Source organism: Rana temporaria, chromosome 5 (genome assembly GCF_905171775.1).
Source record: "Rana temporaria chromosome 5, aRanTem1.1, whole genome shotgun sequence".
NCBI lineage: Eukaryota > Metazoa > Chordata > Amphibia > Anura > Ranidae > Rana > Rana temporaria.
In genome coordinates, this window is record NC_053493.1 from 331875407 (window position 1) to 331892303 (window position 16897).

The 16897-nt window shown below is 42.2% G+C and overlaps 1 protein-coding gene across 6 annotated transcripts in view; it reads right to left on the minus strand.

The window, feature by feature from the left end:
• PDE7A (phosphodiesterase 7A) overlaps positions 1-16897 on the minus strand; it is a 127858-nt gene that overhangs the window by 41272 nt on the left and 69689 nt on the right. For 3 of the 6 annotated variants that reach the window (XM_040354309.1, XM_040354312.1, XM_040354314.1), the window contains 3 exons: positions 12127-12187; positions 871-903; positions 361-444 (listed from right to left, as the gene is read on the minus strand). In XM_040354309.1, coding sequence (XP_040210243.1) covers positions 361-444; positions 871-903; positions 12127-12187 — 178 coding nt within the window. The remainder of the gene's footprint in view (positions 1-360; positions 445-870; positions 904-12126; positions 12188-16897) is intronic. The other 3 variants (XM_040354311.1, XM_040354313.1, XM_040354315.1) reach the window with 1 other exon arrangement.

Sequence of the window (16897 nt, forward strand, 5' to 3'; positions counted from 1 at the left end):
GCTGAGAACTCAGTGTGCTGGCCTCCAATCATCAGGCTTGTCCTGACATGGTCCTGCTACGCAGCCTTTCACTGTGCAGTTTGGTGTGCTGATACTTTTCCTCCCCCAGCTCTTATGCAGTCAATAACAGAAGGAATGTGATCACTTATAAAAAGATAGGGGGAAAAACAAAAAAGTATTTATAATGTTTATAAAAACAAACTTTAGCCTTTCATTTCTATTTTAAACTGAATGGGTTGTTTTACAAGGTGATCATTAATGTGAAGACATCGCAATAAATAAAATAAAGCCAACACTGACACCTAGTGGCAAAAAAAGTGCATAATGACCTGTGTAACAACATATTTTCAATTGACTTACAGTGCAAAATACGAAAATCAATGTAAGGGTGAGAGCCTCGCCTTTCAGACTCAAAGCCGGCTCTGCTTCTTACTCTGACATCTCCTATAAAAAGAAAAAGAAGAACGTAAAAGACAGTGCAGTCATGATATCATTACTACGGGTGAAGCCCTTTAATTTACACTACAAGAAATAAAATAAAAAAGATACACCATCTTACACAACTCCAAAATTATACTTTCAAACATGCAATTGCATGCTTTTATAGTGTGTCAATTACTGCCTGCGCAATCCAAGTCAAAGCATGTGTTAAGCATTCAGATGAGCCTAAACTGTATGTTCTTATAGTGTGATGGTACAAGGCACCTTACTGTGACAATACACTTTTCATTCAGTAATATCTGCCTGCAGGATGCTCAAACGGGAGTCTGCATAGTGTACAAGGCTCAGCACCTAGAAATGGCAGCTTTTAGCAGCTCAGCTTTTTTACCCCCCACTCAATGCCATATGGACCCACTAAGTGTTACTTACTTGCACTCAGCTGTTTGAATATTACACAAGAGCCTATCAAAACACCAAAACTCAGTATTAACATATTACAGTGTGACATAATGAATTATCCACTGAAGGTCAACATTAGCTTTTTCAGAGAAGTGTAATACAAGTGCACCAATTTTAATTTTTTTAAATAGATACCCCACCCAACTGCAAGTTTTCCATCCAACTGAAGCTGGCAAAAGATGGATAGAATTTCAAAATGAAAATTAAGAAAAAAGTATTGGGAAAATTTGTACGAAAATGCTCAGAACATTAGTTTGCTGTTACAAAGATTACATTTGCTTTTAGCATTCAATCCACAAGCACCATTAGAAATGTGTTAATTTGAGAAAAATGTCAATCCTGCGACTATGGTAGAAAATGAACATCTATGTGAATGAATATCAAGTACATCATAAAAGTGTAAAAAAAAGTTATAAAGAAAGAGACACGTTTTTGACAATTCCTTGATTGAAAAAAAAAAAAAATCCCCCAAAAATGCGTGTCCCTCAATGTAAATCCATCACCAATCACCCCCCCCCCGAATAATAAAAACAAAAAACACTCCGCCTCCTGGGACAGCCTCCCGTGGAATGCCTGCTCAGTGCTTTAACATTTCTTATATAGGTAAGGGGTGGGCCATCTGGCTATGTCACCTGGTGGCACTGACCCGTTCTGACATCACAGATTGGTGCATGCTGGGCCTGTGACATCACAAGAGGGCGGACCACCAGGTGACGTTGACAGGTGGCCCCACCCCTTACCTATATGAGAAATGCCAAAGCGCAGAGGAGGCATTCGGCGGGAGGCGCCCAAGGAGGAGTGTTTTTGTGTCGGCGAGAGGCATGATCGATGATGGAGTTACATTGAAGGACACCATTTTTTAATAAAGGATTTGGCAAACTTTTCTCTTGTTTTATTACTTTTTGTACACTTTTGGTGAATGGGTAGGGGTATGTACCCGATACTCATTCACATGGGGGGGGGGGGGGGGGGGATCTGAGGGCCCCCTTGTTAAATAGGGGCCTTCAGATTCTGATAAGCCCCCACAATCACGGTTGTGGGGGATGAGGCCCTTGTCCCCATCAACATGGGAACAAGGTGTTAGGGGCAATGGTTCTTAAGGACGTGGGTTGCTTAACAACCAGCTATTCTTCACACAGAAGTCAAATTGGTCAATCGTTTTTCAACCGATCTGAATTCTAATCGTGTTGGAATTTGTTAGAAAACCCAAAAAAATAATTGTAACCCAATTTCAATGAAATTTGTTTCTAAATCCCCGAATGGAAAAGTAACACATGAATAACCCAAAATTTGTATTCAGACCGAAAAACTAATTGCAAATGTCTAATGGTTAGTACAATGGCTCCGAGCGGAGCTGTCAGTTTTTTTTTCCCCCATGTAACCTGCTGGGTTGCACGAAAAAAAAAAAAAAAAAAAAAAAAAGAGATTAGATTAGTGTGTACCAGGCTTTGGATCGTTCTTTTCCCAAAAAGTTTTGTTCAAAATTTTACCCATTTATGACCAGCTTAAAAAACAGAGTTCCACCCAAATGTGGAACTTCTGCTTATCTGTCTCCTCCCCCCCTCCAGTGCCACATTTGTCACCTTTGGGGGGGGGGGGGGATACCCGTTTTTGGACACCCTGTGCTCACTTTCGTCGGACCTTGCCGCGGTGAGGTACGTCAGATGTTTGTCCCCCTCCTCCTGCTGCTGCCGAGCCAGTAAGAGCGCGGTTCATGCACACGCAGTAAGAAACCCAGCGGCTTCACGGCAGAGTTCCCTTACAGGCAATGGCGGCAGCAAAAGACAGCCGATGGAAACATCAGCTGTGGTGCCGACATCACTGCATTTGAGGACAGGTAAGCGTATTCTTTGGAGGGGGGAGTCCGGAACACCGCTTTAAGCAATCTTACAGAACGGATGCAAAATCTACAAAAGAAAAAAAAAAAAAAAAAAAAACACAACACGCTTCCACACACACACACAAAAACACTTTAGGCAAATATAAAGTGCGCAAAGGAACATAATGCAGAATCAATCTGGGCACATGAATCAACATTTGTAATCAAAATTATAAATATAAAGTCCATATATAAAACAGGAGGTAGGTATGCCACAAGACAGGTTGCATCAGATACCAATAGATTTTCCAATCCAGTCAGCATCAGCATATATATGGTATCACGCATGCATTTGCAAATGCGTGCGGACAAAACCCCTGTTTTTAACGCATACTGTTAGACAGGTCAATTTGGTTGTTCTGCAGGCTGGTCGGTAAGGAGGCTTGTTTTTTTTCCCCTGGGCATTCCCCAGGTTTTGTTGTCATCTGCGTTAGCCTTCCTATGCCACTTACTGCGATTGCCAGTAATAGATGGGGCGGTGGACACGTTTTTGTTTCACCTGTGGTGTTTATATTGGTCCAGCAGTGCAACAACACCTTTGCAGCCATTGTGCTATATGCTGGGTGTTTGGTGTGCTCCTGTACCGTTAAGGAGGGGTGGCTCCCCTTCAGTCCACCTGCCCCCATCTATCCATTAGAATACATGTGCCTCCACTGCGGCTCTGTGGCTCACGCATGCGTGTGCAAATGCGTGCGGACAAAACCCCCGTTTTTAAACGCATACTGTTAGACAGTATGCGTTTAAAAACTGGTTGTTCTGCAGGCTGGTCGGTAAGGAGGCTTGGTTTTTCCCTGGGCATTCACCAGGTTTTGTTGTTATATATATATGGTATTAAGCTCATATCACCAACATCTGACGCACGATATTGAAGCACTAGCTGCACCTTTAGGAAAGTCACAGTGATTGGATACACAGAAGATTTTATCCTGTGCATACCTACCTCTGTTTATACATAGACTTCATATTTATAATTTTGCATGTTTGATTACACATATTGATTCATGTGCCCAGATGGATTTTGCATTGTGGTCCTTTGCGCCCTTTATATTTGCCTATTAGTATTTACTAATTTAGTGGCTGCATTGGTCATTCACACAATTTGGCACCATCACTCTTTTATTCACAAAAACACTTTACTCTTCCTTTGTTTTGGTTGTCTGAACTAATAGGCAATTAAGATAACACAATACAATTTTTACATTTTCACAATCACATTTTCTTTAGAAGATCGCCTTAACAAAAAGGGAATGGAGGAAGACTTAGGCTAGGTTCACATCACGATTTTAACATCCGATAAACGGACCGTTAAAATCGGATGGAATCGTATCTGACAAAATCGTATGAAAATCGGACAGTCATCCGATTTAGTACGATTTAGATTGACCACAATATAAAAAAAAAAAAATCGGACACGATTTTAATACAATTTCAAATCAGGACCAAAAAACGTGGTCAAACACGTTTTTTGATGCGATTTTAAATCGTATCAAATCGTATGCGGATCAAATTGGATGAAATTGGGGACCTAAATTAATGAATGGAAGTGAATGGATACGTTTTGCCATACAGATTTGGACGATTTAAAACCGAAAATCGTGAGAACAAGTAGGATGATAAAATCGTGGTGTGAATGCACCCTTAGGCCAGCCATTGACAGATTGAAATCTGGCTGGGTTATCAGGAACTCGAACTTTAATGCATCTAAATCGATCAGACTTCAGTACAACCAGCCTATACGTTTTTTTCTCGTGTGATCCCTGCCAGTAGCTATAGCTGGCAGCTGTGATCACTGTATTGTGATGGCTGGGAAACCTCCAGCTGTCAGAACACAACAGCGCAGCGGAAAGGATTCCTTCATCAGCACTGTGTTAATGGGGGAATCAAGCAATGTTCTTTCCTCCAACCTGTGGTTGAAGGAAAGAAAACATTTCTGAATTTATGGCTTTCATAATTTTTTGGCTTATTTGCAGATAAGTAGAGAAACATTTTTCTGTGAATACTGACAATGTCCTTGGTAACAAAAAGCAAATTCATAGTAAGTGGAAACAATTAGAATTTGAAAAAGAGAAAAAAAAAAAGTTAAGTAGAAAAGTCAAATTTACATGCAGAACTGGCAGCTGCACACTACCATGTTGGAAATAATTGCAAGCGGTTAATTGGGCCATACAATAGTGTCAGACAGCAGACAAAAATCATCTGTGTATAAATAAATAAAAAAACTTGCAATGCTGAAGCTCATCAGATCAGCAACGGTAAGATAGTAACTGCAGAGATGACAAGTCCATGCAAAGCTATAGACCAGGGGTCGGGAACCTTTTTGGCTGAGAGAGCCATGAACGCCACATATTTTAAAATGCAATTCCGTGAGAGCCATACAATATGTTTAAAAACTATAATATCCACATCCCCCCCACTGTAATATCCACATCTCCCCACTGTATACAATGGTCTGCTTGCTGACCACTACACAAGCAGGCAGATCCACGAGCAGTTGAGGCGGGTGATGACGTCAGCGTGCCGCTCACCTAGGCCACCGCCGGGTGTACCAATGTGGCCGCCACACCGGAGCTAGGCCGAACCCGTGGCCTTTCCTATGGGCTCAATCGGCACACCACGCGATCCGCGGATTGAGAGGCGAGAGCCAGATGCAGCCTTTAAAAGAGCCACATCTGGCTCGCGAGCCATAGGTTCCCGACCCCTGCTATAGACAAACGTTGAAGGCCGATTAACGTAGCCTCATTAAAAGTAGCAATGTTTCGACCTATAAGCAAATACATTTCATATCAACTCTGGATGCAACAGGCTTTAAACAACAACCTCACCTCTTCAGCAGCTAATGTTGTTGCTCATTAAAACCCAACTTCAGTCAAAATCTTTTTTATTTAGTTTGAAGGGAAAAAGCTAAAACTTCTGGCAGGTTTAAAATCCTGCGTCTTCAATTAGCTTCCCCCTTGCTCCCGGTCTAAACACATATCAAATATACAGGAAATTAGAAATGTCTTAAATGGGGACACAGATAATTAAAAAGATTACTTGATTTTAACTGTACATTAAATTAAAAAATGTCAAAGATTTTGGTTGAAGATGGGATTTAAAAATGTCCAGCATGGTGAAAAAAAATCCACCAATAGGACATCACAACATTGTCAGACCCCTCTCACACTGGAGCATATTGCAGGCGCTATAGCTTAAAGGAACATTAAAAGGTTTGTTTTTTATTAGATCAATTGATTGCTGTAAGCTAGAGCATTTAAATATCACTTACCTCGTTTTTCCTTTTGACCTCCAAAATACAGTAATCCAGGTTTGAAAATGCCATTTCCTGTCTCTCCTCTTCTTGCTTTCCACCAGCATCTGAGCCGTTTTGCATGGTGGAAAGCAGAATGTGCTCACCCCCTCCCTATGACTACAGCCCTGCGTGAAGATGCTCTCTTATCCCTCACAGGCATGGAGGCTAAGCCTAATGGGAACTGTAGTTCCCATTAGGCCGTGATGTAGCAAGAATGAATGCACACCGCAAACCAGGAAGTCAGTGAGAATAATGATTCAGGAGTGATGGAGGTGAATAAAACAGCTCGATTTCAACAGGTATCAAACTAGTTATAATGCAAAAAATTACTTTTTACTTTATCAGCTACTGTCAGACTTTAATTTAAGAGGAAAATATTTTTGTCTTTACAACCCCTTTAAAGACGGGGCCTGCAGTCCACCCTCAAACAGCTGCACCATTGTCTCCAGTGTGAAAGCCCTCGGAGCGTTGCGCTAGCAGGACGGTAAAAAAAAAAAGTCCTGCTAGCCACATCTTTGGAGTGGTGAAGGAACGGTGTGTTTACTGCTCCTTCACCGCTGCTGCCCATTGAAATCAATGGGACAGCGCGGCTATACAGCTGGCATTGCGGGCGGTTTTAACCCTTTCTTGGGTGCTAGCAGGGGTAAAACGCCCCGCTAGCTTCCGAAATGCGCCGCAAATCCGCCCATAGCGTCGTCGCCGGTAGAAATAGAGTTTTACCGCCGACGCTATGAGCGGCTCAGTGTGAAAGTGAGCAATTAAAAAACCTTGACGGGGTCCCTGGTCTGTCCAAGATGCGGATCCCACTGGGCTCCTGGTGTCTTCCTCACTCACTGCGGCAATTTTCTGTCCAGTGTGAAGAGGAATCTCACTTCTGATAAAAAGCTGAGCACTCTCAGACCGGACCAGGACGTATAGAGGAATAAAAAAAAAGGCTCCAATAGTGTGTTATCCTTAAACACAATCTGGTTTATTCATAAAAGAAAAGAAAATGTAAATACAAAAAGTTTGCCGGCAATAAAATAAAAAAAAAAAAGCGAATGCCCATGCTTCTGGGGTCATGTAGAGCGCGGTGACATCAATGCGTAGCTCCACCCCATGTCCTGTCACACATGACGTTGTCAAAGGGCACCTAATGACCTCGCTACTGATAGGAGGTCCATCACATCTGGTAAGGGTCTCCATTTATTTTTAGTGTGTTTCAAGGAGAGGCCTATCCTTCATCCCCTCGGTGGTGGTGGAATAACCTTTCAACTTTCATTTTCCATGCATTTTCTTTTTTGCTTCACTTTGGAATTGGACTTCTTGCTCATCTTATGTGGACTTTGTGCACAGTGTTTCATCTATTCACCTTTCTTGCACCATTTGAATTTTTTATATGTGGATATTTTTTTTAACTGTATGTTTTGTGGTACATGTGTACATTGGGATTTGAGTGTATTTTACTTTACACAAGCAGCAAAACTATTTTTCTCTTTATATAATTTAACCTTGCATGGATATTGCAAGTTTTTGTTTCGCAGCTTTTCTTCACAGCAGTACTTTTAAAATGTTTACTTTTAGCGCGGTATATGCCCCCTTTTATTTAACATGAGCATATTTAAACAGGAAGATTGCTACTACCTCACTTAAAGACTCTACTCTACTGGACACATCCAAAGCCTGGACCAGAAGGTCACTCCTCCTGTGACTTAGTGAGTTTTTATTGACTGCACTCCAAGGAGAATGTACCAAAAACTGGGGCACATAGTCTGAAGCATGTGTGCATAGTAGCCAAATCAGCTTTTATCTTCAGCTCGCTCAGCTTTAAAAATGAAAGATAAAAGCTGACTTGTTGCCATGCATAGCTGCTCCAGTCTTGGACAACTCCACCCTATGCCCTTTTAAAAAAAAAAAAAAAAGCAGACAGTGCATCAAAACCACCTCTTGTGAGCCCAGGCCATCATGGACCACATCATTATGGAAATGCCAATTAGTCGAGAAAGGACCACCTACAGTTAAGGTGGAAACCTTGACGTTAGTGGACTTGCATGAAGGCTGAAGGGGATGTAATGGTTTTTAAAGTTGGAGTTCTGCTTGTAGATTTCATTACACAGGAAAAAAGCGTAAAGTTCAAAACACTTTTACTGGTCTCCTGTGTCCTCATTTTATGCACCAATACCAACTAAAAAATGTCTACAATAGAGCTTTGGCTAGAGTTGCATGTGCAATGTTTGGGATGTCAACAGCTCCCTTTGTCCATTCAGACACAAAGACATGGCCCGGGCCCCATCCACTTTATCTCTTGATTGGCTGACTGACTTTGATGACAGCAGGAACTAAAATGGCACTGCTGCTGTGTCTCAGCCAATTAGGAGAAAGAGTATTGGACAGCCCAGACACTCATGGACATCCCTGAACAAAGATGGGGCTCAGGTAAGTATTAGGGGGGCTGCTGCACACAGAAGGCTTTTTATCTTAATGCATACATGTATATCTGCTGTCTTCAGCTGTATATATCCTTTAGAATGTGCTCTTCGTGTTAGCAGATTTTCTCTTCCTGGTTAAGACTGCAGAGAACCTTGGGCATACAGCCGATTGGAGGAAGGCATACACCACCTCTCCTCATAGGTATAGACTTTCAGCTCTGTTCGTTGTCTAGTTCAGGGCTTTGCTACTCTATAGCAACCCCTTCCCCACCCCCAAAAACACAAAACTCTGGCTGCTTTTATCAAATGTGAGGGAGAACTTGTCAGGCTGATAACAGAAGGGACCAAGAGACCGCTACCAGACACCAGGCTTTATAGAGAGAGATAAGAAAACACTGCAGATATATGTGTCTAGCTCAAATTTTGTGAATCAGGTTTACATGCACTTTAAGCCCTGGTTCACACTGGTGCGATTTGACATGGCAAATGCACCGTCCTAATCGGTGCAACGCCGCATTTGTGGCACTGCACCAATTTAAAAAAGAAGTTTCTGTACTACTTTTTGCGATTGAAACCTGCACAGATGTCTCTATAATCACGGCTGAAATCAGGACTGACAAGCAGGAGTGAAATTCCATGCGGCTTCATTCCCGCAGCCCAGTGTGAACCTGGGCCAAGTCTACAACTTTTCTTTAGCTCATGGTACAGTAGCATAAACAAAAAGGAGGGAAAAAAATTACCAGGGGTTCCTACATGTTAAAGTTGCACGCGCGCGCACACACACATGTGTAATAGACCTGTAATAGTTCCAGAAGATAGCAAGCCATTCACAAAGCAAAGAGTGACTCGCACATGCGCAGTAGGAAACCGTCTGTGAAGCCTGAAGGTTCCACTTTGGTTTCCCTTAGTTGGAATGGTGGCGCCTGCACCCGAGACGGTGGACAAATCGGCCTTGGGGGGCCTACATCGTGGACTCCCTGGACAGGCAAATGTCCTTTGTAGCTGCTGACTTTTTAAAAAAAGAAATAAAAAAATTGCGGCTGAAACACCGCTTTAACTAGGCAAGGAACATTACTGATGGATAAGCAGTAACTTCCTTTTATCCAGCTCTGGTTCAGTGCTTTCCAACAAGTGGACTGTCAGCACTCAATGCACGACCTGCGGTGCTCCAAGACATACAATTAGGTCTGCATCACAGGCGGATGCAAGCTGGGTGACAGTCGCTCCAGGGATCTGGCACTGTGGGAGGGCTGCACAGTGCTGTGAAGTGTTTGGGGACTTTGAAAGTTTGGTTAAATGTGGCTGCTCATATAAACTCTTCTCGTATATTGAACAGAGCAGTGCTATTCAACAATACAGATTGCTTCAAGTGGTTGTTACCACAAACTTGTATGTCATAACACACACGGTTAGCGTTTTATGAAAACAAAAGCTTGTAAATACCTTTTTAGAGCAATCTTCACGCCGGTCACGCAACTCCCAGCCAGTGTTCTGTCAAAACAGCCAACTCATCAAAAGATCCAACCATGTCACTTCCGGTTACTCTCCAGCATCAGTAATTGGAGATTTAGACGAGTTACCCATTTTCAAAAAACACCGGCAGCGTATACACTGCAGTACACGCTATAATGAGCAAGCATTGTTAGTCCCAGCCGCTCAGAACCAACAAAATGGCCGCCTCCAAGGCAGCGACAACTTTTTTCCTCCTTACCCTGTTCTGTCAAAACTCCAATTGCAGCTGCTGAAGAGTCACCGGAAGTGATGCGATTGGAGATTTTGACGAGTTGGCTCTTGACAAAAAACACTGGTCTCCTACTCCGATCCAGGGGTATTGCAGGAGGGGCTGAGCTCTCTCTCTGATGTCAGCCGGGGAGGTCACATGGCTGTTCAGCCCCTCCTAATGTAGTCCTGGAGTAGGAGACGGGCTGGGAATCATGTGACCTGCCTGAAGATGGCTCGAAAAAAGGTGTTTACAAGCTTTCGTTTTCATACAAAACTAACCCTGTGTGTTATGACTCGTTAGAATAGAGGGGCTGGCAGTAACAATGTGTCTGCGGAGGCCGAAACAGACACAGAGCTTACAGGCAGGAAGGGGGTGAGGTGGACAGAGGAGAGCAGAGAGGAGAGCTGCAGATGACAGAGGGACACAAACTGACCATGGTACTCAGTGCTCAGCAGCCATGATTATTGTGGTCAGCACAGAGAGGGGGGGATACAGGAGGCGGCAGGATCAACCAGGTTTTTTACCATTTAGAGAGGAGGAGACTAAACAGCACAAGCACTTTGGTTGTAATTTGCTATAAAAGAGACCAGGATCTTTTTTCTTAGGTTTGCATACACTTTCCTTGTGGGATGTGCTGTGTGATGATGGCTCCTGACTAGACACTGCTATGAAATCATACACTATTGCCACACAGAGCACATCCCAGAGTGAAGAAAGAGGTATTGTTGAATAGCGGTGCTCCAGGTAGCAAGAGAACAGTTCAAGCCAGAAAAAGAAAGCCCACAGACTACCAGCCGTTTACCTTGCAAGGCAGACAAAGTGGTCCCTAAATGCTCCGAAATACTGCTCAAATAACATTCACCTAAAATGCTACTACCCATTAACATTACATTTCTGTGCCACTAATTTTGAATGGCACCCCAACCCACTGAGGCAATGAACATGCGTTGTAGCATGCCACAAGGCATGGTAGGTAATGCATTGTGTTAAAAACAAAAAGAAACCTGGTGCCACTTCAAGCATGTTATAGTGCTTTGGCAGCCTATTCATTTTGAATAGACTACCTTAATGCAGTGCATGCAATTTAACACGCTCTGAAAGAGTAAATGGGCTAAAATTAAAGGCAGTGCACGCCAAAGCTAGATTCATTACAATGCTCTGTAGTGCAAATGCTTTGACTTCTGCTGTAACAGGAGATTGGTGATGGTCTTCAAAATTAATAACACTTCAACATGCATACAGCAGCGCACACTTTAAAAGCAGAGCTCCACCTAAAAAGGTAAGCTCCGCTTGTTCAAACCCTCCCCCCTTCCACATTTGCCATTTTTGGGGGGGGGGGTAATATCGCCAATCGTCACTCTACGATATTTCCGACCCCTCCTCCTTCCCCCTGCTGCCTTCTGGGACACACACAGGTCCCAGAGGTGGGCGGTATTATTCTGAAAGCCTAGTGTGACTCACGTATGCACAGGTATGTAATGAAAACAGAAGTGTTTTATTTAAAAAAAAAAATTCATCAGCATGTTGATGAAGGAGCAAAGAAAAAAAAAAAAAAACAACAACCAACAACAGGGAAGGGGAACGTATAAGCCCATTTATCTTCAGTTTTAGTTAGATTAAAGACAAACAGAAATCTTACATTACAGAATCAACCTTTTGCACAGTCAGATACATGGGCCCCAGGACTTATTCTCTCCCCCCCCCCCCAATCACTCTCCACATCTTATGTCCCACATGGTTGTGTATGAAAATTGTATTAAAAAAAAAAAAAGAAAAAAAAAAAAAAGAACTTTTAAGCCATGTTCTGTAGATATAGTTGGAGATAACCAGTTGCAAAGGGGGTGACAATACAGTTTCTTGGCAACACATTTTTCCTGCACAAGCCCAACTTTGTTCTTTCACATCTCTTGCGTGCAATTTTACTTACCTAACATACGAATGTACAAGGCAGTTTGGTCAGAGCTGTCATATGATATTGCCCCACGTCTCTGCAAAAAAAAAAAGCAGAAACATTAATTGACAAAGCTAATCTGTAAAAGGTAATAAACAATTATTTAACAATAATGAACAGCAAAAGGGAAAAATAAGGCAGACTTATAAAAACTATGCTCTCCAGTTTTCCTACCAAGCAAGATCAAAAACAATTTCAGGCACAAAAACAATATAAACCCTAGTAGTGGGGTCCACACTCAAATGCCTCTTCCTGCCTGTCCACACACTTTATAAATCAGATACAGCAGTTTTTTTATTTTTAGGATAAATGTTTTACATTAATAAAAAAGGTGATCAACCTAAGCAGTGTTAAATGGTTGGTCTTATCCCTGTAAACTGAGACATCTGGAAGAGCTTGTTTGAAAAAAAAAAAAAAAAGGCCTAAAGAAAAAGAAAAAACGAAAGCGGCCATCGCATCCAAGAATTGATAAGATGCAATGTTTGCCTTGGGGTTTAATACAGCTTTAAGATCAGGATGAAGCATGCTGCAAATCATAAAAACTGGAATTCTTGGCGATTCCTATAAATCTATACAAGCACAATGCCCAACATAGTAGTTCATTACAGCAATCCCCCCCCCCCCCCCCCCCCAACAGGTTTTCAAATGCTTTAAAAAAATTATTGTAAAAGGCCAATGTAACTGATTCATAACTGTTAAATAGGAGGCCACCCTATGTATTTTCAGCACAAGAGCTTATTATATTGACAAAAGTAACTTGTGGATAACAGACAAAGTGGCCTTTTAGGACCCTGTTCTTAAAAAAAAAAAAAAAAAAAAAAAAAAAACACACGCACATCGTGATCAGACAAAAAACGCACCTATTGCTATTCTTAATGTGGCTTCATTACACAAGCTAAGTCAATTCCAAAGCAATTGGTAGGACAGAAAAAAAAAAAACATAGCCAACTTTTACGGCTATAGGGACATCATTTTACAAAGTACTGTGACAATTTTTTTGGGGAGTAAAAAAAAAAAGGCCTAAAAGCACCAGAGCTAGACAATTTTATCATTCAAGTATGCTTCTGGTAGCTATATGCTGGCTGGCCAAAAACAACTGAACCATATTGTACCATCATATCCATTATACTGCATAAAGGAAACATACAAAAAGGGATCCTTTATTAATACACAATATTACTGATATGTCACAGAGTGGAGTTAATTACACAGAGACATCGCTAAACAATATCCCACTACAAAAATCACACTGTACAGCATGTGCAGCTATTGGCTTTCAAATGTCATTAACCCATCTCTCCACCTCATCCAATCTATGGAAGCCTTGTATGCTTTGTAATACAAGACTTTTCCTAAATGGCACTAATAAAGGACTTTATTTCCAGCAGCAGAGGTGAAGTGCCTTGTACGGCTGCTGGAACACAGCGCCACCTCCTGCACATCTCATAAACTGCTATGGTATATTATAGACTAATGCCTGGTACACACTATGAGATTATCAGACAAATGATCTTTTTTTTTTGCATGCAAATCTCATATTGAAAATGAACAGTTTACTAAAATTTCCCTACAACAGAATAAAAATTTGGAAGAGATGTAATAAGTTGCAATGTATATTTGTATTATATTTTTGAACATCAGCACCGATTAAAACAAAAATCGTTCTCTGGTATCATACAAGAACATTTTTTTTGTGCTCATCCTTTTAGATAATAAAAATCGGATGAACTGTCATGATTGGCTCTCAAAAGCTGTGTACCGATGATCAGATTATTGTACGATTGATTTGAAAGCGGCATTTTTTGAACGATTTTCTGTGTACGGGCCTTAGGCATCAGCCAGTCTGCTCTGGCATGCAAATGGATAAAAAAATTAAAGCGCCAGGAAACCTGGAGCACTGGTTTAATGCATTATATAGAATAGAAGTCCATTTTATCTTAATACTTAAAGAAATTTAAAAAAAGAAAGAAATAAAAAAAAGAAGTTATACTTGCTCTGTGCAATAGTATTGTGCCCTCCGGCGCCATCTGCTCTTTTTTTGTCTGTCCCCATAGCAAGCGCATGCAGGCTTGCTTTCGAGCCGTGCGGTGTGTCCATAGACACCCCTCACAAGATCCGATTGGCTCCTGCTCTTGCCTCCAGGGGAGAAATGAGCAGTGATGCTGCTCTCAAGCACAGAGCTGGATCGGGCTTCGGTAAGTACTTCGGAGGGGCTGGGGAGGTAATCTTAGATTTTTTTTAAACCTTAATGCAGGAGGTACAAAAATAAAAATAAAACCCTTTACAAACCATTTTAAGGCTGGGTTCGGAACCCTGCGAATCCACTGCGGGTTCCTGCATCGCACCCGACCCGCACGGCAGTTCACACTGCCATATGCGAACTGCCATACAACATTAACACTCCCATTTCAGCTCGCATATCGCACTGCGAACTGACAGTTCGAATAAGAATCGGATCGCATAGGTGTAAACACCCATGCGATACAGTTCTGTTGTGGACCAAAAAAGGTCCTGTGCGTGTTCGGTTCGAATGTGGTGCGATATCAGCTATACTATCTGTATGGCTGAAATCGCATGCGATTTGCAGTGCAAATTACATGCGATGTCGCACAGCGCACTAGTGTGAACCGGGCCTTAAGGGCAACTCCCTTTTCATTGGAGAAAAAAAAAACTTGCATATACAAATAGCTACACTGCTCTGATAAAAGCTGAAATTTGTGTAAAAAAGCATTGGGGTCCCTCGTTAAACAAAACATGGCAACAAATTCTTACTGGATGCGTGTTCTCAATGGAGGAGGGGGACGTGTCCCCGTTAGACCTTCTATAGACCCGAAACTTGAGACACTGCAGTACCAGAATGAAAGGGAAAAAGCTGGGGATTGGTATGGGAAAACTGGCCAATCCACTGAATCATGTATAGGCTTGGGGGGGGTAGTCTTTCAATTAAATTGGCTTTGAGTTTAAGTTTCCTACACATTTACAAATATATGCAAATACAGTATCTCACAAAAGTGAGTACACCCCTCACATTTTTGTAGATATTTTATTATATATTTTCATGAGACAACACTGAAGAACTGACACTGCTACAAGTAGTGACTGTACAGCTTGTATAACAGTGTAAATTTGCTGTCCCATCAAAAGAACGCAACACACAGCCATTAATCTCGAAACTGCTGGCAACAAAAGTGAGTGCACACCTAATTGAAAATATCCAAATTGGGCCCAAAGTGTCAATATTTTGTGTGGTAAACATTTTCCAGCACTGCCTAAACCCTCTTGGGCATGGAGTTCACCAAAGCTTTGCAGGTAACCACTGGAGTCCTCTTCCAATCCTCCATGATGACATCACGGATCTGGTGGATGTTGGAGACCTTGCGCTCCTCCACCTTCCGTTTGAGGATGCCCCACAGATGCTAAAGTAGGGTTTAGGTCTGGAGACATGTTTGGCCACTCCATCACCTTTACCCTCAGCTTCTTTAGCAAGGCAGTGGTCGTCTTGGAGGTGTGTTTGTGGTCATTATGTTGGAACACTGCCCTGTGACTCAATCTCTGAAGGGAGGGGGGGGGGGGGATCATGCTCTGCTTCTGTATATCACAGTACAATTTTGGCATTCATGGCTCCCTCAATGAACTGTAGCTCACCAGTGCCAGCAGCACTCGGACCAGGACACTCCCATCACCATGCTTGACTGTAGACAAGAGGCACTTGTCTTTGTACTCCTCACCTGGTTGCCACCACACAAGCTTGACACCATCTGAACCAAATAAGTTTATCTTGGCCTCAGACCACAGGATATGGGTCCAGGAATCATGTCTTTAGAAAACTGATTGCAAGCTTTCTTGTGCATCATCTTTAGAAGAGGCTTCCTTCTGGGACGACATCCTTGCAGACCAATTTGATGCAGTGTGTGGCGTATGGTCTGAGCACTGACAGGCTGATGCCCGCCCCTCCCCCACCCCTTCAACCTCTGCAGCAATGCTGGCAGCACTAGTACGTCCATTGCCCAAGAGACAACCTCTGGATGTGACGCTGAGCACGTGTACTTCTTTGGTCGACCATGGTGAGGCCTGTTCTGAGTGGAACCTGTCCTGTTAAACCACTGTATGGTATTGGCCACCATGTTGCAGCTCAGTTTCAAAGTCTTGGCAATCTTATACAAATTTTCAGATCCTCCGTTTTTTTTCCCCCATGAGGTGCCATGCTAACCTTCCAGTGACCAATATGAGAGCGATAAACACCAAACACACCTGCTCCCCATTTACACCCGAGACCTTGCAACACAAACGAGTGACATGACACCATGGGGAGAAAATGGCTAATTCGGCCCAATTTGAACATTTTTACTTATGCTGGCCATACACGGGTCGAATTTCGAAATAACTTTCTTTCAAAAATCTTATCTAAGAAATTTTGTTCGAATTTCGCACCATTAGTGGGCTGCAGCAACAGCCGATTTTCGTGCGGCCATCGAAATTTTAAATCCAATATGTTGGATATTTTTTTTTTTTTTTTAAAACAAACGATTTTCTAATCAATGATGGGAGAATCTTGTGAAAAATGTAAATCGAAAAAGAAATACACATGCAAGAAAATGAAAAAATTCCCGGAAAGAAAAGATTCCGAGACATGAAAATTATTTTTCTGTAGGAACATGAGGTGAAAAATTGAAGGTTTGGTCGGTCGAATTTCGTAATTCGTAATCAATGGTAGCACCTTCGGATCACAAAACGCACACATTTTCTA